This window comes from Podarcis gaigeae, assembly GCF_964106915.1.
Source record: "Podarcis gaigeae genome assembly, chromosome: Z".
NCBI lineage: Eukaryota > Metazoa > Chordata > Lepidosauria > Squamata > Lacertidae > Podarcis > Podarcis gaigeae.
In genome coordinates this window covers 25,532,645-25,554,686 of record NC_139691.1, presented here as the reverse complement: position 1 = coordinate 25,554,686, position 22,042 = coordinate 25,532,645, and the positions used below count along the sequence as shown (strand labels likewise).

Below are 22,042 nucleotides of genomic sequence, written 5' to 3'. Positions count from 1 at the left end.
TTTGGACATTTGTGGGATGGTGGCTAAAATGTGGGACATTTGTGGGATGGTGGACCACCCTGGAGCAAAAACACAAAGCCATCCTTTGCTCTAAAAGTCCTATGGAGATGCAGGAAGTTCATAGTTGCTACTGACGGCAAGAGCACCAGCTAGTAGGTACCTGAGAGCTATGCACATTTCTAGGAAAGCATATAGATAATAATTAAGGATAAGGCTGGTAGTTGTGTAGCCAAATATAATAATTTTGGAGCCTATCAGCTAGTTTAATCCATTGATCTACATATCACAATATCAGCCTACAGCTGGCATAATAGTTTTTTCCTTTAAAAATAACTGGATTGTGGAATTGCCAAAGGGGGGTAATTATGTTAGGCAGCTGGAGCAAAAAGAACAAAGAGTCCTATTGCATCTCAAAGATCAAAATGCATATGATGGCAATAAGATTTCATGGATTACATTGCTGACCCAGTGAACTGTGGTTCACAAAAAAGCTTGTGCTCTTAATACATTTGGTGCCACAAGACTCTTAAGATTGCGAAAGCGAACTTGTAAACTGTAATTTGACTTGGAGCGTTGAAAGTCCCCCTGTTTTAAGTCACCATATTACTACTGCATCAATAGTAATTTAAGACCAGGAGGTCTAGATACTTAATAGGCATGGAATTCTGCTACTCCACAATCACACACCCAACTGGAGGGGAGAAGGGAAAGTCAGCCCTTTAAAGTTTTTTTAAAAAGCAGCTGGAAGAAAAGCACAGCTCAGATTCTGAGCTTGTGGAAAGCATGCCCCCAAAGTAGCTTTTATTACAAAGCATGGGAGATCTTTCCTTACGATTTACACAAACATGGGTCATTTACATAATGGAAGGGGCCTAGCAATAGCTCCAACTGAAGCCAGCTGATTGGAGGCTGGGAAAAAATGTTAAAGGAGCGGCAAGGACAGTGGTATTCAGCCACAAACTGCAACTCGTACATCACACTTGAAGGGGCTGTGGAATTCTGTTTCTCCAAGTGGACTTCGAAAAGTTGAAAAAGTCCACTGAAACACTTCAGGAGGTTGAATTTACATGCAACAGAGGAACACCAAGTACAGTGGTACCTCGGTTTACGAACAGTCCTGTTTACAAACTACTTGGTTTGAGAACTCCGCAAAGCCGGAAGTAGTGTCTTAGTTTGCAAACTTTACCTTGGTCTAAGAATGGAATCCAAATGGTGGAAGGGCACTGGCGGCGGGAGGCCTCGTTAGGGAAAGCGCGCTTCGGTTTAAGAACGGTTTCAGTTTAAGAACGGACTTCAGGAATGGATTAAGTTCGTAAACCAAGGTACCACTGTACAGTGAATTGGCTAACAAGTTGCTAATAGATAGAAACATCTTTAAATCTTACATGATGCTCACCAGAGAATGCCCAGTATGGGTTCCCCCTCATGGGTACCTACTGTACTTCAAAGAAAAGCTCTCTGCTTACATATTGAAAAGCTAAAATGCATTTTCAAGGTTAACTTGAAGCCTCCCTATCTCCCATTTTCTTGCAGAATGGTGGCAGCTGAACGTATCTGGTTGAAATATATCAGGCCAAAACACTTTGAAGGAAAAGCATAAATACAAGCAGTGATTATTTCTTTTTCTGCTTATTTTTATTGGGTAAATGATTTAAAAGGTAATAACAATAGTGTTAAAACTACTACAATATCTTTCCACAGCCATTATCTCACAGACCCACAAATTACCTTCTAGATTTTTTTTTCCTTTTTCCTCATTTTTACCTTTAAGCCATACTTATAAAAATGCCCATTTTATTCAACAGTATCTTCACACTAATAGCAAATAAACATGGAAGGATCTAGTTTAAATGGTAGGAGGTTTGTGGTAATCTGTGATAATATTGTAATCAATAGTCAAGTTACTAAGGAAGGAAAAAAATAGGGGCCTTTAAGCTACTCCAGGCAGCTTTTCTTTTTTTGCCCATTTGTGTCACCTTGTTGCATTAAAGAACTCATTATGCTGGTGAACCATTAATTCTTGTAACATATAAAACACGAAAATAACTTAGAAACTAGATCCAATCTTTTGAAAAGAATCAACTTTGATATACAAAACAGTCATAAGTTGTTACAAAAGTTCTTTTGTTCTCAGTGCATTTGTGTACCAGCAAAGTTACTGGATCCAGAGCAAAAGGAAGGTATTTTTTTTATTCATTTTTTTTAGTCTTCTTCTGAAACAGTAATAAAAAAAAACAAGGAAAAAAAACATATCTTTGTATATAAAGAATAATCATTGCTGGTCTTAATAAATGTAACCAGAAACCCTTAAAATCTGAGAGGCACACTTCGGGTTTCTATATTATTTTATTTAAAACACAAAAAAGTCACCAGTTTTATTTCATTGGAGGAGTCGCTTAGGCTCCTCGAAACTTAATTCAATTAACATCACTAGCAAAAAATCAGTTAAGAAACTGTACAAAAATAAAAAAAAGTTAACCCATTTCATCCTGCAGGGATTTTGGAAGGACTGGAAGGCAGGCTTTTTTATTTTATTTTTTTAGGAGCAGCATTTAGGCTTGGCTGGAGGATTCTTTGGTTCGATCCAACACACAAGAGATGTAATCTACTCCAGGCAACAGTTTCAAGAACCTGCACAGTTGAAGACAAGTGAAAAGGTTGAGATACATACGCATCAGGGTGTGTGGTGTGGCCCGGTGCTTCCAGGTTGGTGCAAAGCACCTCCCATCCCACCGGAGCCTGCTGCAGCCCCAGCGGGAAAGTGGCAACGATGCAAGACACATCACTGCACAAGACTCTTCCAGCTACTGGAACGGTGTATGTTGTGTGTGTGCAGCTCAGGGACGCAACTCTCCTTCAGCATAACCGGAGAGACTTGTTCTGGAACTGCCTCATACCACACGGGTGCAGGAAGCAAACTTTTAAAGCTAGAACAAAAGCGCCTTTTGGAATGAAATAAGGCAAAAGTAACTGATCAATGCTTGCCCAAAGCTCAGTGATCAATATTGACAGGAAGGTGAGAAATCTGTCTGGGATTTTCAAAATCAACACAAAATGCTCCAATTTCAATTTGCATATTTAGGAACAAACCACGAGGCATATTTCAAGCCTTGTTTTTTTCCTTGATTTGTTTTCAGCAAACAGAGCTACTATGTTCCTGTGAAGTACATCATGTTTTGTACGAATAAACCTACAATTACATAAGTAACATAATCCTTTGTGTCGTTGGCACTTCCATGCTCAAGAGGTAAGTGCCAGGAAAAAAATGTCAGCAAGAAACAGATTCATCTATATGTAAAAACAGAACATTTGCTGAAGCTTCTGTCTCACAACATGCCAAGCAAGAACTCTTCCTAAATGAACATATGCAAGATAGGCTCAGAAGGGTCTGGAGGTTTTTCATGTTTTTTTTAAAGCACACCTTTCCAGTTTGTATAACCCTTTGAACTAGTTTTAATTTCCCAAGCAACAGCTACTGAAACATAGACAAATATGCATTGTGCATTACACTGTGTACAAAAAAGGAGACAAAATGATCCTTTTTCCTCCCCCAAGCCATGGTGGGAAGTATTGCTGACCTCGTCCTTCAAACCCTGCAGGATATTTTATTTAAATCAGTATTTCATTATTACACTGGTAAGAAATTCTGTATAACATCTGCATATATTGAGGATTTTTTTTCTAAAAAAATCTGATATGATTTCCGAGTCCGCATGACCAGTCACGTGACCTGCTCAAGGTTGATTAGCACCTTTAAATACACATATATTTATATATATATAATAGATCTTTTTAAAAAACTTCTAACAATGAGCTCACCCAGAAGCATGAGCTGTAATGAGATAACAGAGGAAAGATGGGATTGGGTGGCCATGGCTGATTTTTCAAATGTTTTGCAGCAGATAATATTTTTTTTCAGCTTGTGCTCAAGTTTCCCTTTAAAGGGCAAGAATGAAAAAGTTGCATTCAGAAAGCCACTTGTTGATACCTGTTGTTTCAAGGTGAATCTGCTTTCCAACACCCAAATGGAAAGGGTCCCCACATAACTTCAACAGAAGCAATGGCCAGTTCTTTTCCTGACCTGCAATGTCTGCCAGACATCTGTTGGCTACTTGTGTTTTCAGGCCTTCTGCTCACTTAAAATTAAGGCATTAAAACAGAAAGTTAATATTTGGACATCAAATGCTGTGGATGAAGGAAATGACAGCATTCCCTGTGAGAACTTTCTCTGCTAGCTTCCCTGTTAATGTGAGAGCCACCCTCTGCTTGCCTCTCTGTACGTATGAGAATTAAGAGTACATTTGAGGATTCTTAACCAGCTGCTTGACATTTAATAGTGTTTGGTTTTGCCCACACTCATCTATCCTCCTACAGGTATGCATATGAACTCCACATCTAGTGAATGAAATATGCTGGGATTCCTGTGAAAATGTATTTGGTTCCTCCAAAATTTATTATTGTTATTTATTAAATTTATATCTCGCTCTTCATCTTAAGATCACAGGGCTGTTTAGCAAAGAGCCTATCCCCTTGAATATACACTTCATCACTGTCCACAAGAGTTCTGTCAGTACATTAAATAAGGTGAGTCCCAAACTACTAACAGCTTCCAACTTCATGAACGCCTTTCCCCCGTCTCTCTTCCTCATTGCTAGAGTCTGATCAAGACAATAACTCTTTCAGCCCCTTTCACGTAGGACAGAAAGACAGTCATTGCCACAGGACTGATCCCTCCGGCTCAGAACCATTCAGATGACTCATTAAATCCAAACGCATTTTTCATATCCACCACCATGACTACTTAAAACAGTAATTGCGTTTGGTTGATTGTAACAAACTCCAGGCAACTGGAATATGTTGGGAAGAGAGAGAAGAAAACCGATTTCTGCTCTCGAACTAATTTCATTCCTCACCAACTCTCAATAGAGAAAGGAGTTCAATATAGCCATCTTTTCTCCAGTTTATCCCTATACCCCCCTATTATTTTTATAACTTGCATCCTTGTCAAAGGCACTAATACCTAAATCCATTGACTTCCTTATACGACAGCTGCTACATGCCAATGGCTTCAGCACAAAAGCAGCTTCTATCCTTGAAGTCTTAGAATGGCATTGGTGCAAACAGTCACTCATGCACAAGCCACCTTGCTATACATGGGGCCTGTGAAGGCCTTGAGTCCCATGAGTAAAAAGGTGGCACACCGCCTTCCTAGATGTGCAGCAATTAAAATGGCAAATGCATTGGCCAATACAGCCTGAACTGGCTTTGCAATAAAATTCTTCCTATATGATCATTGTATACCACGCAAAAACCATAGCTGCCTTCTATTCATAATCAAGCAATTCATCTCAAAATCTGCCTCTCCTAGGATTATCAGAAGGATCTGAGGCTCACATATTTACTTACACGAAATGAAAACAAGTTTATAGGAACATTGAGGATTGTACAGCTAGTTCTACTCAGGCCTCCTTCATAGTCTAAGTTTCTGACCTAAATCTTGTATATTTTGTTTTTATGAGCAGCTAATCATGCTTGTATTCTCTAATCCAAACCCTTTAAGCATTATACTCTTTCCTTCCATCCACAGTCTTACAGAGAAACTTGACTGATATAGTTCAATGTTAATGAAGTTAGAATTTTAAGGTTTTATATCAAAAGAATCCCAAAAGGTCTATATACTAGCCAAAGTAAGGATTTTGTAAAAAGAGAGTGAAGGGGCTCTTTGTAATGATGCAGCGTTTCCATCCGTTGCCATGATGAACTTAACCTGCTGTGGAGAAGCGCCATCATGGCAACGGAAACTATCATCATAAAATTGTACAGTAATAGAGATAGCTAGACCAAGAGGGGGTGGGGTCTCCTGGGAAGAGGTCTGCAGAGAAGTCCAGGGACTGGTCATGCGGCTCAGTGTCAGGAATAATGGTTGTATGGTGGGAGAGGGTGCCCAATGCCATTCTGGAAGTGATGATGCTGACGGTGAGCAAGGTATTCTGTGTAGCTCATGGTCATCTTCTCACTGCGGTACCTACAGGGGCCGGGGATAGGGGGAGAGAGGGAGAAAAACAGAGACAGAAGGGTTTAAAGAAAAGGAGGAAACGTTCAGGAATTCCCAAAGCAACACATCAAGAAACAGACTTCTGACTGCAAAATATGCAGTGAGTAACACAATGCACACACATTGCAGTCTGCATATAGAGGCCAGACACACATATGTCCACACACAGGTTCCCTGCCCCTTTATGATCCATTATCCACCAATGACCTAGGACATGGGTAGGCAAACTGAGGCCCGGGGGCCGGATCTGGCCCAATTGCCTTCTAAATCCGGCCCACGGACGATCCAGGAATCAGTGTGTTTTTACATGAGTAGAATGTATCCTTTTATTTCAAATGCATCTCTGGGTTATTTGTGGGGCATAGGAATTCATTCATTTTTTCCCCTTCAAAATATAGTCTGGCCCCCACAAGGTCTGAGGGACAGTCAACTGGCCCCCTGCTGAAAAGGTTTGCTAAACCCTGACCTAGGAGCATGAATTTTATGAGGAATAACCTAAATAGGGTAAGCCTTGGAAGGGACAAGGCCATTATTTATTAATTGGAAAAGTATACCAATGTTGATTCCTACAACTAGTCATTAGGGCTGGAGAATGAGCTTCTATAAACACCTGCTATCTAGAACCAGCTTGTGGAATGACCTCCCCTCTCTCTTATGATCTAGACTAAAAAACAAACAAACCCCACCATGTTTTTTACTTTAAAAACAAAAACAAACAAACAAACAAACAAACAAACAAAACCCTGGCTTCCTGTATGTTATTTATCTGAAGCTATTTTTCTGTTATTTATCTGAAGTCATCCCCATGGCCCACTGACTAAGGAGAAGGCAATTAGTCAGAAGAGACCTGCTTTCAGCCAGTCAGATTTGGCACAGGAAAGAACTCACCAGAGTCCAAGCTTCTAAATCAAGCACACGCCAACATGCCAATTCACCAAGCAGCTCTTGGGCTAGCATTCTTTGTGTAGCTTTTCCTTGTCAAATTCAATCAGCCCTGGTCAGCATTACCATTGGTCAAGATGATGGAAGTTGTAGTCCAGCAATATCTGGATGATACAATGCTGGCTACCTGTCCCTTAAGGTTTGGTGTTTAGCCCAATGCCTTGAATGTGCATCAGTAAAGGGCAGCAAAAGCATCAACAAAAAGCACACGCACAGGACCTGTTTTATGTACTGCTATGATTTTAAAAAGGGACGCAGGTGGCGCTGTGGGTTAAACCACAGAGCCTAGGACTTGCCGATCAGAAGGACGGCGGTTCGAATCCCTGCAACGGGGTGAGCTCCCATTGCTCGGTCCCTGCTCCTGCCAACCTAGCAGTTCAAAAGCACGTCAAAGTGCAAGTAGATCAATAGGTACCGCTCCAGCGAGAAGGCAAACGGCATTTCCGTGCGCTGCTCTGGTTTGCCAGAAGCGGCTTAGCCATGCTGGCCACATGACCCGGAAGCTGTACGCCGGCTCCCTCAGCCAATAAAGCGAGATGAGCTCCGCAACCCCAGAGTCGGCCACGACTGGACCTAATGGTCAGGGGTCCCATTACCTTTACCTTTATGATTTAAAAAGTGCAACTGTTGATATATCAGAATAAAATGAATCGCCAAAGAAGAAGAAGAAGAAGTGAGGCTAAGTGGGAAGGGAAGTAAGACCCATGAGGACAAAAGCATTGTAAATTAAACCAGAAGTTCTACTAAGGATGAATGTGCATTTTGGTGTGGCTGCTAACACAGGATCTGGCCCATGATCAGCAACATGCACTTATCTGGAATAGTTCTGGAATTGCCTTTAAAGGTAGTTTGATGTTTAATTACACAAACAGCAGATCGGCAAACATTTAGCCATTAAAGAGAAAAAAAGGCAGAATTGTTCTGCTGTGTTTAAAGTTTCCCTTAAAAGCTAAACTGGCTTGAAATTGAAGCAGTTGCAATCCGGGTCTAATTAAGTCCACCCATTCGGCAATGTGTACAGGACTGGGGAAAGTAGTGCCTAGTTAAAAGGACCATACGTCTCCATCAAATTTGCAAAGATCAGGGATGTGGAACCTGTGGCCACCCAGATGTTTGACTCCCAACTCTCCTGAGCCTGAGTTAGAATGAGGCATGGTGGAATATTAGCTGCAGCCAGATCTGGATGGTCACAAGCTCTGGCATAGATCATAAGCTATAGGCTGACCCTAGTGCCAATGCAGAGCTACGAGGGAAGCTGCTCTGCAAGAAATTGGTAAAATTAAGAGCCCAGAACAATGGCCAAGTCCAATGATAGCTTTCAAGGGCTAGAACTGATCCTAGATCTGTTCAGCACAAAAGCTGGTCCAGCCATGACACAGTGCTCTGATGTGAGGGCCAAAGCTTTTGATGTTAAATGCTTGAACTCATTCAGTGTGCCTACTTTTAATCACTGTATTCTTTATCATCAGTCATTTTAGTAATTGTATACTGTTTTGTGGTGTTTTACATTTTATGGTATATGTTGCCGTGCACCTCCGTGTTGTATTGCATGAAATGGTGGTATACAAATACTTTCACAAACAAACAAACAAACAAACAAACAAACAAACAAACAAACAAACATTTCCCTGTTAACAAAAGCAGCTGGGGATTTTCAGCAGGGGTGCAGCACAGGGAGAAAGGGTTAAGCCCCCTCTGCCGACAGCCTCAATCCTGCAGCTAATACAGTTATACATTTAATGTCACATTTGCTTTGGGCTAAGAGCCTGAAAACAACTGCCTCAGCCTCTAAATGAAGAGCTTCAGGACTGCTGCTCTCTCATACTGCAATCTGTTCATCATCATAATCAATTCCTCTTTGCAAAGCTCTAATACCCTAATATGCCCAGACTCCTAGAATCCATTAGATCCAGATGCAGAAGAAAGGGGAGAATATTCTATTAAGCGTCATTATTAGATCTTTGCTGCCATTATCAGGAGAGATGCTGCAGGAAACAGCTCACTTTTTGCCAATAATAAAACTGGCATGCCCATGAAATGCAGATTGTAAGCATAGAGAAAAATGGACTCCTACCTGGTCAGTTTTATTGTTTTCCTGAAATCATTTGTAATTGGAGCCTTGTAGCCTCCTTTTCTCAATAAGGAATCTATGGTCTGAATATGGTCCCATCCTGTTGAGAATCGTCAGGGGAGGAAAATACTATTAGAACACAGAAACCAAAAGCCAAATTGCAAGGCATAACTAGTGAAGACATTGTGTAGACGCCAGGGCCAGGTCTAACCATGCAGCATGCAAATTCTCTCACCTAGAAAAATGGCCTTGCAAGAAGAAATCTCACCTATTTCTTCCTGTGAAGAAGGGTGGGCAGCCAGAAGGCACACACAATTCTGCTTTCTAGAGCTCATTTTTTAAACATTTGATGCTTTTAGTTTGTATACTGACTTGTGATGTTTTATATGGAAGAGCAGCTTCATATAACTGTTTTTAATATGTATGGAATAAGCAAACAAGAAATTTGCTGCCATGTTTGCACTAAAAAACTACATGAAGTCATTTGCAATCGAAGTTTCTAATGGTAGTATTGCATGTATGTTGGTTAAATCTTGGCCCCACAAAAGGTAAATCAGACACACACTCTCTCAAACTGCAGCATCAAAACAGGGCGGGGCTAGGGAACCCTCTGAGATGTTGTTGGGACTCCAACTCCCATCAGCCCCATCCAGCCTGGCCAAATGGTGAGAGCAACACCCAAGTATGTATGTAACCTGCTGGACACTTGACAGGTTGAAGCCACTCAATTCCGGCACAATGACTTGCATTTTTCCAATAATGTTCACTCACACATCACATTTTTAGAAGCACATTTTAAAAACCATAAAGTGCGAAACATCTCAAAGAAAAATGGAGGCCGGAGTCTCCTCCAAACAGCAGCAAATCGAAGTACATGCAGATGAAGTACCAACAGTGACTGCCAGACAAGAGGAACATTATAGCAATTATTCATAAACTTATTTAAAATACTTTCCCCATGTTGCTGATGATAGCCTATGTACCAAAGAGCAGCTTTTTGTCACAGAGACCCTGTGGACGTTGCTCTATGGTTTCTATTTGGCATGCTACTGATCTTGATACTCAGCTACCTTACTGTAGCACATTGCTAGCTTGCTGCAATGTATGGAAGGATTCCCAATAAAGGGACTCAGGGTTGTATGCAAGTAAGTTACAGACCCACTGAAGTCAACTGATGTGGCTAACTGGTCTATTTGTTTCAGTGGGTCTACTCTGAGCGTGACTTAGTTGGACACAATCCTTTATTTTCTATTGATACATAAGTGGCATTTAAAGAAGAGTCATCCCTTACAATTAAAGTATCGCTCCATCATCTGACATCAGCGCAAGGTCAAATATTGCATTTTAAGTTCCTAGGTATGTTTAAATTCTTCACCAGAGCATATGAGATAAAGTGCAACAATGACCTTGCTCCTTTGCAACCTCCGGTAAGTAGGTGGCGGTGCGTTTTGATCCTTTTTCATTGATGAATTCTATTCTAATACCATGTACACCCACCTGAAAGAAATGGACAGCATTATTAGGACATTGGAAAAAAGAAAAATGAAAACAAAGAGATAGAAACATAAATCTCAAAGAGTCAATTCTGCATTTTTTTAAAAAGGTCATCCCAAGTCTTGACCTTGTTTGCTCTTCCAGGGTATTTTTTTTAAAGTCACACTTAGCCTCTCTTGAATGAGAAGCTGAGAAGAAAGAAACATATCCTTCACTTAGGATGCTATGGAATACGAATGACTCCATCAGCATCTCGTACTGAAGCCAATAAAAGGTCGGCAGAAGTTGAGTCCTACTGTCTCCTATGTGAGCACATCTGCTCCCACTCACTTCTCAAAAGTGATGGAGTGTTCTTGCTATACTCAACATACGATACATCTGCTGAAGTGACAGTCCATGTCCAGGTGAAGCAGCTATTTTATATTACAGCAGAGACTTACCAAAAGCAATAGGACTAACTCCATTTTAACAAATGGCCAACCAGCTTGGTGAAGTTCAACGGATCAAATAGATTGCTTAATAATTAAAGGCTCTGAAAGGTGTCCTCTGAGTCCTTTTCATGGCAAAGCATCTCACTTATTCAAAGTGGCTTGAGAGATATCTAAATGCTTATGCAATCATAAGCCCCCAAACAGAGAACTGCAGAACTGATACAAGCTAAGACTTCAATGGGGTGACACAAGAGACTTGCAATATTTTTTTACAGCTGCTTCAGAGAAGATAAGTGTAAAAGTCGATCCCACAGTCTCAAGGAAGTCACACTATTATATAACTATTTGTATTCCCTCTTTTAGAGTAGTCTTCATGTGGAAGTAATAGTTATGTCAAACTGAGATTACTGATAAATTGGCTGGGCGTCAAAAGCCGTATTTTCATAAAAACTACACACAAACAGAAGTCTTCCCCATGCCTGCTTAGACTTGTGCACTGGAATACTGAGGCTCAAGGAGGCCCACCCAGTTAGCAGAGTCAGATATATTTCAGAATGCAATACAAAACCGATATCATTCTCACTTTCACATCGTCATGGGAGAAGGAAGTAGCATTGTGTTCATAACCCTTGAGAACTCTAACTTATGGTACACTAATATACACTGAACTTCCCAATACAAATTCATTTAAGAATAAGCAAAGACTAGTGCAAATGATTTCATGACAATTCATACATGCAAGCCAGCCATTTTATTCTCTGCACAAACCTAAGACTTCTAAGCTGGGACAGCCAAAGTTAGCGAAACAACCATTTGCAATGGAGATTTGCACTTGGCTCTGAAGGTAACTACAGCATCTCTCGGAAACTTGCCATGGAGAGGCAAAAGACAGGCAGGCTAGCTAACCAGGTTTAACAGGAGAGTCAGGTATGACTATGCAAACTAACTGATTCCAAGACTGATGAAGGATTCAATTTAAAACTGATTTATGATCCAGTTTATTAGATACCTAATCAGAACTACACCGGAGGAGATAATCATCATTATATATTCACAGCCCCTAGGAAAAAATAATCATACCAACCCATCCAAGGATACAATTGTGCTAAAGACATGCCACTGTGCTTGGATACCTTAGCTTGCCTGGAAAGGTAGAAGAGTCCAAGAGCTGACACTTGGATGGTTGAAGAGGAGTAGAAGAAACCACTTGGGATGTAGATGGATGTTGCAGATCTTCACATACACTCCCTGCCTGACAAACCTACATCCATTTCCTCCCAGGAGGTTACATGCTTGTTGATGGGAGCTTGAGTCGAGCAACACCTGGAGGGTCGTAGGTTCCCATTCCCTGACCAAGAACTAAAGTTATGGTTTAGCATTATGTCAAAACATGACCTGTGAGTCCTTTCAGCTTTCTAAGTCTTGTGGGACCAAGACTACTTATTCCTTCCTGTTTACTAAAATAACCATGAAAGCCTGGGTTCTGGGTGGCTTCTGAGAATGAGAGAGTGGCTACCAGGGGCAGAATTTGTTGGTTGTGGCATCTTAGCTATGGAATCCTCCCTTTCACCTAGTGCCAAATTTGGCATATTTTAGATGCCAGGTTAAATTGTTTGCAGTCCCAGAGTTTTTAATGGTTTTTAGATTAGCACCTAGCATTTCCTGAAGGGATCACTGCTGTGCTGTTTAATTGCAGTTGTTAGCAATCCTGAGAATTGTTTTAGTGAAAGGATAAGCATGTTTCAAAAGCAACCACCTGATCAGATCAAGGTTACTGTGGATGGCCTTTATTATATGCCCCAATTATTTGTAATCAGGGTTGGGTAACAGTGCTATACCAATGCACAAGATGGAAGGCAGACACAATACAGAGGGGTTGTAATAGAGGATTATTCTGGAAATCAGTATATAAACACTAATGCCATGTGAAAAACCAAGATGGAAGGCATAGCTAAAGGTGAGCATGGAAGAAATAAACATCTCCTGCTCACAAATACGGATTATGATTATGAACCCTTTCTGAAGTAATATTGGTGGCTTCCATGGAAATATTTTTGGATGATTTATGCAGTGGTAGCATATGCACTGGAGACAGTAGGCTAGAACTTTTTAAAGGGAATGACATGTGGACTGGGAGCCAGAAAGAAGCTAATCTCTTACTTATGGACCCTTTCTAAACAGAAGGGCAAACTGTATGTCTGCAGGACAATTAGCAAACACTACCTACAATTGAAAAGGCCCCATGTGAAATGGGAAGATCAGAAGTATCCAGAACCGCAGAATGTTTGTGACTTAGAAACATGAGGCTTTTTTTTTTTTTTTTGCTTTCTGTAGCACCGAGGTGCAATGGCTTGGCTCTATGTGTGAAACCACCAGATGTTTATACATATTCCTGTGAAGCTTTCACCACCACTTTCTATCAGACACACATGGAAAATATAGAAATATTTTATCAAACATTGATTGGAACACACACCTGTTGCTCTGGATTCTGTGGAGAACGACCGGGAGAAACCGCTACATTTCAATCACAATTTTCGCATATCATATTCTCGGAGAATGCAGAAGAATTCACCCCCTCTGCTCCCCCCATAGGATAAGAAACAATGGATTTAAGCCACAAAACGCGAGAATAACCGTTTTGAAATATAATAGCATTTCAACTTTGGAATTAGGTGCCTTGGGACACAGTGGAATCTTTTGTCTTGAAGGCTTTCAAAACAAGACAAAAGATAGGAATTGCATAGGACTGGGAACTGATCGACTAAGTTGAGAACTGGGTCCAGAGATGATAACCACCACTTTATTGGTAGCCTAACTAAGAATGGGTTCCAGGTGTCTAGGCAGACCATCTCATGGAAACTGGCAATGGTATAGGAAAGGACAAAATCCCATCTGCTACTGTCAAAATATTGAGATGTTGTACCAGTTCTGTGCCCAAACTTTGACTCAGTTCTTAAAACTTCAGTTGAGCAAGAAGCTTAGACTTTTGAAGTAAGATCTGGAATTATGAGAAAGCAGTTTTCTCTCTTTTAGCAAACTGTTAGCAGTTGCAAAAGTATTGCACCTGTGCTATCTGGTACCAGCGTCTCAAGGCCGAAAGTGACCAGTCCGTTAATTGGGCAAACATTCTTCAACTGTGCTGTCATGAGTTCATCAAAGAGTTTTGGAAAGTTCCAGCTGAGAAGCAGGTTGCTATGCTAGAGGGCATGAGACATTTCCTTAACATTACTCCTTTGTCCCCTATCTTGGTTCTGAACTTTCTGACTGAAACCTTAATCCACACCTCTTTGAGGGGACAAAGAGTGTTTGTCATGTATCCAGTTTAGGCAAGGTTTTGTTATTTGTGTGCATGTTTCCTAAACCCTTCCGTAACAAGGTTCATTAGGCATGGTTATTTAGGTAAGGCTTTGGTTCGAAAACCAGTGTCTTGGATCACTTTGGTCACATTCTGCTACTATGCACTTGGCTGACTTTGCCTGAGGCTTCAGGAAGCAGAGAGTGGTACTTTTCGCTCTTGCTCCTTGGGGACATCTGGTATGCAACTTGAGAATCTCCTGACTCAAACTGGGTGAATCAAACAAGTGGGGACAGTTTACTTCCTTTGAGGGTTGGTTTACCCTGGGGCTGAGAGTAACTTCTGCCTTCAACGTAGGCAACAGCAGACCTGGACTCTGGACCAGGCTTGAACTATGACCTGGGGGCAGGCAGCATATTGGAATTGAGAGGTCAAATTCCCTTGATCCTCAAACCCTTGACAGCTACCTTTCTATACTGGAATTAAAAAAATGCAAAAGCCAATAAAAACAGCATAACAAATAATGCAAATAGCATAAAACAACTGAGTACAATAAAGATTTGAAAGCAGTGGTAGGCTAAAAGCAGTCTAAATGAAGTCTTGTTCTGATAATGTCCCAGACTGTTTCCAAAGCCTGCCAAATGGCGGGCAGTCAAGGGACTTGTTATAACTCTCTTGGGAGACTACTTCACATCCCGGGTGCCAAAACAGAAAAAAAACCCTCTCTTTAGTACCCACATCTGATAACTGAAGTAGAATGCTATTCTAATTTCTAAGGTGCCATGGTCCCAGATCATTTTCTGAGTCTGGAAATAAATTAGCAAACATTCAGGTTGGTAAAGGACCTGGCCCTAGACAGTACCCTGGTGACCATATTTTACACCAATTGAAGTTTCTGGGCTATCTTCAAGGACAATCCCAAGTATAATGAATTACAGTAACCCAACCTAAAAACATGATTTGAGTATCAATGACTGAGCCTAGGTCTAACATTTCTAGGAAAGGCACTGCTGGCCTACCAGATAGTATTGGTAAAAGGTACATCTACACATTGTGATCCAAGACAAGGCAATAGTTGTTCAAATTGGATGATTCGAGCAATGTCTTTTGTAGAAAGGAATTAACTTCAACCATCTTAAGTGTTGTTTGGAACTTTGCTCTCCCTTAATGAGGCATTTATCATCTCAGTGACCTACACTCCAAACCTTGTCCTTGGAGATTTAAAAAGACAAGATGGGGACAGGTCAAAAGTAAACATGGTGGGTCTCAACTCTTCCAGAATCTTGTCCATGTATCAGATTGTACAAACTGAAAAGTATCCATAGGAAACAGAGTAGGCAGAGTCCTAGAGTCATGGAAACTATTCTGCTATAACTATGGCATCTACATAAGGAGTGGATATTGTTAAGATTTGTTTTTTGCCACCAACACAGTCACAGAATAGGCTCTTACCTGTGTATGGTCGGATTTGGCCCAAGTCTTTCGTCACTTATGCTCTAGTCATCATCCTTCTCATTTCACTGAACCCACTCCTCAGAAAACCAAGGAGATGGTCCAACTCTACAAGACAGGAGAGGACGTATGGTTGCAATTATGTTGACAGCCTATGTTACTTCCAAATTCTAGAGATCAACCAGGGCATTGATTGGGCAGTTAATCATATTAGTCAGAAAAATCTCCAGGAGACATCAGGAGAGTATTGGGATCCATAATTCTCAGGGAGTGGATCATCCTAAAAGGTTCCCCCACCCCTCTAGAAGTTAGAGGCTGCTTCAAATCTAAACCTCATCAGATAATGAGACATCCAGCACAAATGCAGCTGTAACAATGACATCTATTACCTCCCATTGGATCTAATAAATAATTTTGTTAAGCTGAGTCTAGTAAAGGTGGGATCAAAGACTCAAATGGACCAACCACCACTACAGCAGTAAGAAGAGATCATTGATCTCTTATCCACAAGGATTTCAAACACACTATAAATGGATGCAGAAAATGTAACTAGATTTTTAAAAAACCTAATTACTTCCAGCATCTACCATCAATGAGCTACATCAAAAGGAAATTTGACAGGCCCAGATAATGAAACTTCATACGAGAAATTAATTCTCAGAAGTCACTCAATGGGGCAAGCCAGTTCTGATACTGTTTTTCTTTCTGATGACAGCTTTGGAAGAGTTCTACAGGTACACACAGCTCTTGAGCTTGCTGCAACAGGAATCCAGTTCATAGCAAATACACTGAAAGAAATACAGTAATCACATCTACTCTTAGGAGCCTCACTATACGCACATCCATCTATCTATCCCTTCCTAAAGCCGTATCAGGGATGGAAAAATATTTTGAACCATACCCTGCCTGAAAATGGCAGCTTTAAAGTATGAGTATTGCAGTGGAGATTCATAACACAACTGAGAACCTTAAATCTGGTGCCCTCCAGGTGTTTTTGTATTGCAACTCCAATAAGCCTCAGCCAACACAATTGTAGTGTAAAACTCCTGGAGGGCTTCAACAGAGGAACAACTAAACCTAAAGATTTTGTTATTCCCTTCAATTTGCCTATTCTGCAATTTTGACTTTCTGGGTGGGGCTTGGGAATGACACTGTAATCATCAGCATGACTGCAAGAGGACTAAAAAAATCTGAAGAATAACAAGATGAACAAAAGTTACAACATGAAGAAGTTTCTTTATTGTTTAGGACTGGAACAAGCCTAATACCAGACATTGTTCACCCAGTTCCTGTCTACTATAATCCCTCCATCACCATTTGCATGAAATTGGTAACTGCCATATGCCTGCATTCTCTATGTATGTGGCGTTTCAGGTTTAGTAAGACCATTGGTTTACTAACCAGGCCATTATTTTGTAGTCTCCTTCCATAACTTCTCTAGCATATGCAGAGAACTTGGGGGAAGAGAGAACTGTATGCCCTTGTGTTGGGCTTTTGAAGGAGATATAACCTGCACTTCGCTGTGGCTTCCTTCTGCAAAAAACTCTCCCCCTTACCTTCCCACAATTGTCCATGGTGGAAAGGGAAGGTGGTTATCCTCCCATAATCTGGGCTTTTGCAGAGAACTTTAACAAAACCACCATTGGAAAGTAGCCCTGCACCCTTCCTCCTTCCTTTTCCATGGAAAAAAGGAGGGCAGTTTCACTCAAACAAGCAGGACAGCAATGTAGACAGAGCAAAATTTGCTCTGTCTTTGGTAAGAATTCTGCCTAGCTCCATCTTGGCCTCTGGTTCTTGTTGCAGAATGTTCTGGCTTTTATGGAGAAAGAGAGACAATTTATCCAGTCTTTTTTCTTCCTGCATGCAAGTTTGGCATTCTTCTTGGGCACAGCTGTGCTACCCTGATCTCAAAAGGGCTTCCTGGCTCTCTCGTTGCCACACTTGCGCAAACTGCAATTTACATCCTGCGGTCTCTCTTCACCAAGAGAATGTTGACATGATCTGGGAGTCATCAACCCTACAACATACTTTCTTCCCTCCTTCCCTCCCTCTTCTATTTCTCCTTCCCTCCTACACCTCCACTTTGAAATATGTTAAATCCTCCTGCATTTTTTTAATAAAAGAAAATAATCTCCCTTCTTGTCTCTTCTTCCTCCAACTACAGTTCTCTGCTCCTAGCTCTAAATTCTGTGTTCTTGGGAGCACATGTGCAATGGTGCTTCACAAAGAATGAGAGAACAAGTACCTGTTGCAAAGGTCATATAATCTAGAAATCAATCATGAGAGAGACAACAGAACAAGGCTATGTGATCAGTACAATTGCATAAGCCTAGGCTTAGTTTACAGGCAATTGTGTCAATTACTTCATGGACGAGGCTGATTTTGAAGAGGGATTTTAAAGTGAAAAAAGAGAAAGGGAGAGGGACATTTTAGAGTTAGTTCCAGACAATAGAAGGGAGGTAGGACTCTTTTGTGGGAGCCAGAGGCCTTCAAGCAGTCAAGGTGGCAGAACTGAATGAACAAAGGCAGGAATATGTTGGCATATTAAGAGCAGGTTTGGGGCGGCAGTGCCAGAGAGAGCTTTAAAGGCCACAACAAGAAATGTGTGCAGGATCCAGGGGAAGACAAGAATCCAGTAAAGGTATTTAAAGAGAGACAAAATCAAACCTTGATTTGAATCCAATGAATGTCAGTGCACTGATCCTGATTGGGTCACTAGATTAACAAATTTAAGTTGCTTTAAGTGATCTGAAGGAAAGGCAGAATGAAAATGTAAGCTATCATTCCTTCTCTCTCCTGTTTCATGTCTCCTTTGCTCCTCTCATGTCCCCCCTTAAGGCAGATGCTCCTAGCTCTCATCTATGACTCCTAAAGCTGTCAGCATATGACAGCTGCCACACCCTGAAAACGGCTTCGACTGGCTGGCTAAATGAGGTGAGGGGAGCTAATGGTTCTCAAACCCTTGATGTGTTAGGGACTTCCCATGCACATGAATAAAGGCTCCTGCGGATTGAGCAGCTGAGACCAATACTGGGACCAATGGTCAAGAAGGCAGTTCCTGCACATGTTGATGAGGGAAGTGAGGGGCAGATGGGGCTCGTCCACCTAGAAAGCTAGCCCTTCTGAGAGAAGAAAAACTCTGGTCCTAAACCTCTGCTGCCCTGTGGGATATCTCTAGGAGAAGAAAAAGCTATACAAATCTGGAGTAGAATCCCTAAGACAGTTGGATGGCGGCTTGTATGCCACCTTCCAGCAACACCTACAGCCAAGCTGGTGCCAAGTGTACTGCTCTGCTTTCCTTTGGACCACATCAGTGAGGCCGAGAGCAGGGTCTTGTCATCTAGGCAGCCCAAATACTCTTTATTCTGGGAAGGGTCTAGCTGTGGTCGAGGGATGAAGGTACTAGGAATGTCACTCGAGGAAAGGAAATTTCAAGAACTAGGCTAAGGAGATGAGAACAGTAGTCCTATATGTCTGTTGCTATGATAAAAGTAGGGTCAGACCTATTATTGGCATACAGTTCAGATGTTAGGAAACTGCTTTGCATGGAGTAGCCCGAATGTTTCCAGGACCAAGATGTGAGGAAGAAGCAATGTTTGGCCCTGCACATCCAAAGATTTAGCACATGGCTCTCCAAAGGTTTAGGCAGGAAATCTTTATCAGACCTACCTCAAGATGCCGGGGATCAATTTTTGGACTGTCTGCATGCAAAACATGTATTCTGCCAGTGAGCTATGGTCTAGTGGCCAGCTGATCTCTTTACTTCTTCTTCCATGTGCCTGTGTCCCTTAGCTACGGGCATTTCTTTTACCCTACGTAATGCATCAGCTTTTTCTTTTTTTATGAAGATACTGGCAAAGTTTGTGGGGTAGGAAGCCCTTGCTCTGAGAGGCATGCAGTAACAACATGCCCAGTTTCCTGATAGCAGGAGCTGATGTGCAGGGTGAGTCCCACAAAGCCATGCCAGGGAAGAATGAATGGGGCAAATGAAAATGCATGTATTTGTACACTGTGGTCCCAAGTGACTCTTCTGGCAAGTAGCTGGAAAAACATGCAAATTATACTTGAACAACAGGTAGAACGGCAGCAATCTGGGATATAACATATGGGAGATAATGACAGCCAATTCACTCATCCTCAACTGAAGAGGTATATATTTCTCAAGGGAAAATATTAAACTATCCAGTGGGGGGGGGGAATCCTTTGTCTGCCTGCACCAAAGTGCAGATGCATCCCTGAGTCACATCCTTAGCTTCACTTGCCATAAAAAGCACCACATTCAACCATCTAAGAACCTGAAATTTAGAAGTAGCTTCGCACCTGTCAGCTATTTGTTGTATTAGCTCCCACAATATCATTAACAGCATACCTACAGAAGAAAGGTCTCCTTTCAGGAGGACCTGGAAATGAGCAGTTATGCCAGATGGAAGACCTACATTCTCTCTTAAGGTCATATTCTAGCCATCTTGAAATGACCTTTGGCCATTCACATTGCATAACTGCATCTTCCTTAAAAGAAACACGGATGGTATAAGCTCTCTCACTGTCAGAGGAGAATAGTTCTTTTAAGGTCCCATATTTCAATAAAATTCATTCTCTCTTAAAGGATGCTACCATCTTGCTTAAAAGGGGGGAGGGGAGACACACACCTCAGGTCTGAGAACCAAATGCTGCCCTCCACACTTCCTTGTCCAGCCATTAGGCTACTCCTAAGGTCATGCCCCCTTTCTCTGGCCACTTTCTCACTTCCTCCTCACCCTCCTTGAGAGCCTTGCCTGGCTTAAATGTTTCTTGTTTGCCTGCACGGAAAAGTGTGCAAGTGGGTCCTCTTCTTCCCTTATCAAACATTTGTATGACTGGAATGTAGCCCACTGCACAAAGATGTCACAAACATTGCCCTACCTACTTTGTCTGTGCTGCTGTCCACCACTAGCATGCTGTTTCCAGAAATTTGCCCATGAGACAATACAACCCTCAGACTGAAATGGTTTTTCACCATTGCCTACAATGATATAGGAGACCACAGCCTAAAGGATACTAGGAAATAAAGGGGGGAAGGCACCCCAAGTCCCGCTGAACAGTTTCCATTGTGAAGACCCTTCAAATAAATGCCAAGATTTTGAAAACACATTAAAAAACCAGCCAGCCACTTCTGCTGTCCCTACTCTCTGACATTTAAGTACTGATTGCCAATCTTCCTGGAAATCCGTTCCTTCTTTCTCCCAACTGTTGTAATTTAGAATGAGTACCTAACCAAGCAAAGGTTAAGTACATTATGTGGCACCTCTAAGTGGTAATGAATGAGTGGTTACTTTTGTTGATGCTGAATGGTATCTATAAGAATATAAGAAAAGCCCTGCTGTATTAGACCAAAGGCCCATCTGGTCCAGCATTCTGTTCTCAAAGTGCCCAATCAAATGCCTATTGAAAGTCTGCAAGCAGGGCAAGAGTGCAACAGCAGTATCCCCAACAGCTGGCCTTTGGAGGCATAATGCCTCAGGTGCTGGAGGAAGAACATAGCCATATCCCTTTATGATTTCTTTTAAATGGTGGAACGATGCAGCATAAGGAAATCCAAATGCTCTTAACCTTGTGTTTTTCTTTGTGAGGAAAGTATTGTAGTGGGGAAACACATGCAGAGAATAATCACCTGGTGGAAGAGGGCGGTTAAAACTTTCCCACAGCTGTTGGTTGCCTCCTGAAAAGGTTCTTCAGTGCCATTTTTATCCCACTGGCCTATCCTCCCCATCAGCTAAGCTCAGAGAATGGAAGCAACTTGGGTGGGTGAAAATGGGGGTTTCAGAGAGAGCACTTCTAAGGGAGAAGGAATAATTTTCTGAGTACAGATTTGCCAAGGTAATGTGCAGCTCAGCCCTAAGTTTACTGACTACCTGCCCCCTCCCCAACAAAACAGTAAGAATTTAGACAGTTTTCAGCACTTAAGAATGTAAAAAGAGCCCTGTTGGATGAGGACAGTGGCCCATCTAGTCCAGCACCCTGTTCTCACAGTGGCCAACCAGATGCCCCCGTGGGAAGCCCACAAGTAGGACTTGAGCAGAACAGCACTCTCTCCTTCTGCAGTTTCCAGCCACTGGTTTTCTGAAGCATTACTACATCTGACTGTGGAGGCAAAATATAGCCATCATGGCTAGCAACCTAATAACCTCTCTCTTGTAGGAACCTCTCTAATTCTCCTTTAAAGCCATCCAAGTTGGTGGCCATCGCTGCCTCTTGTGGACTGCAGATCAAACTGGTCCAGTTCACACTGAACACTAAGCCAAACCATGGCTTAGCATGAA

The 22,042-nt window shown here is 41.7% G+C and overlaps 1 protein-coding gene across 1 annotated transcript in view; it reads right to left on the bottom strand.

The window, feature by feature from the left end:
- Positions 1–1,613: 1,613 nt before the first annotated feature.
- Positions 1,614–22,042, bottom strand: part of AMMECR1 (AMMECR nuclear protein 1) — a 132,666-nt gene continuing 112,237 nt past the window's right edge. The window contains exons 5-7 of the mRNA XM_083722375.1: positions 10,475–10,565; positions 9,072–9,168; positions 1,614–6,025 (exon numbers count right to left, since the gene is read on the bottom strand). Of these exons, the coding sequence (XP_083578501.1) occupies positions 5,911–6,025; positions 9,072–9,168; positions 10,475–10,565 (303 nt within the window). The 3' untranslated portion in view covers positions 1,614–5,910. The remainder of the gene's footprint in view (positions 6,026–9,071; positions 9,169–10,474; positions 10,566–22,042) is intronic.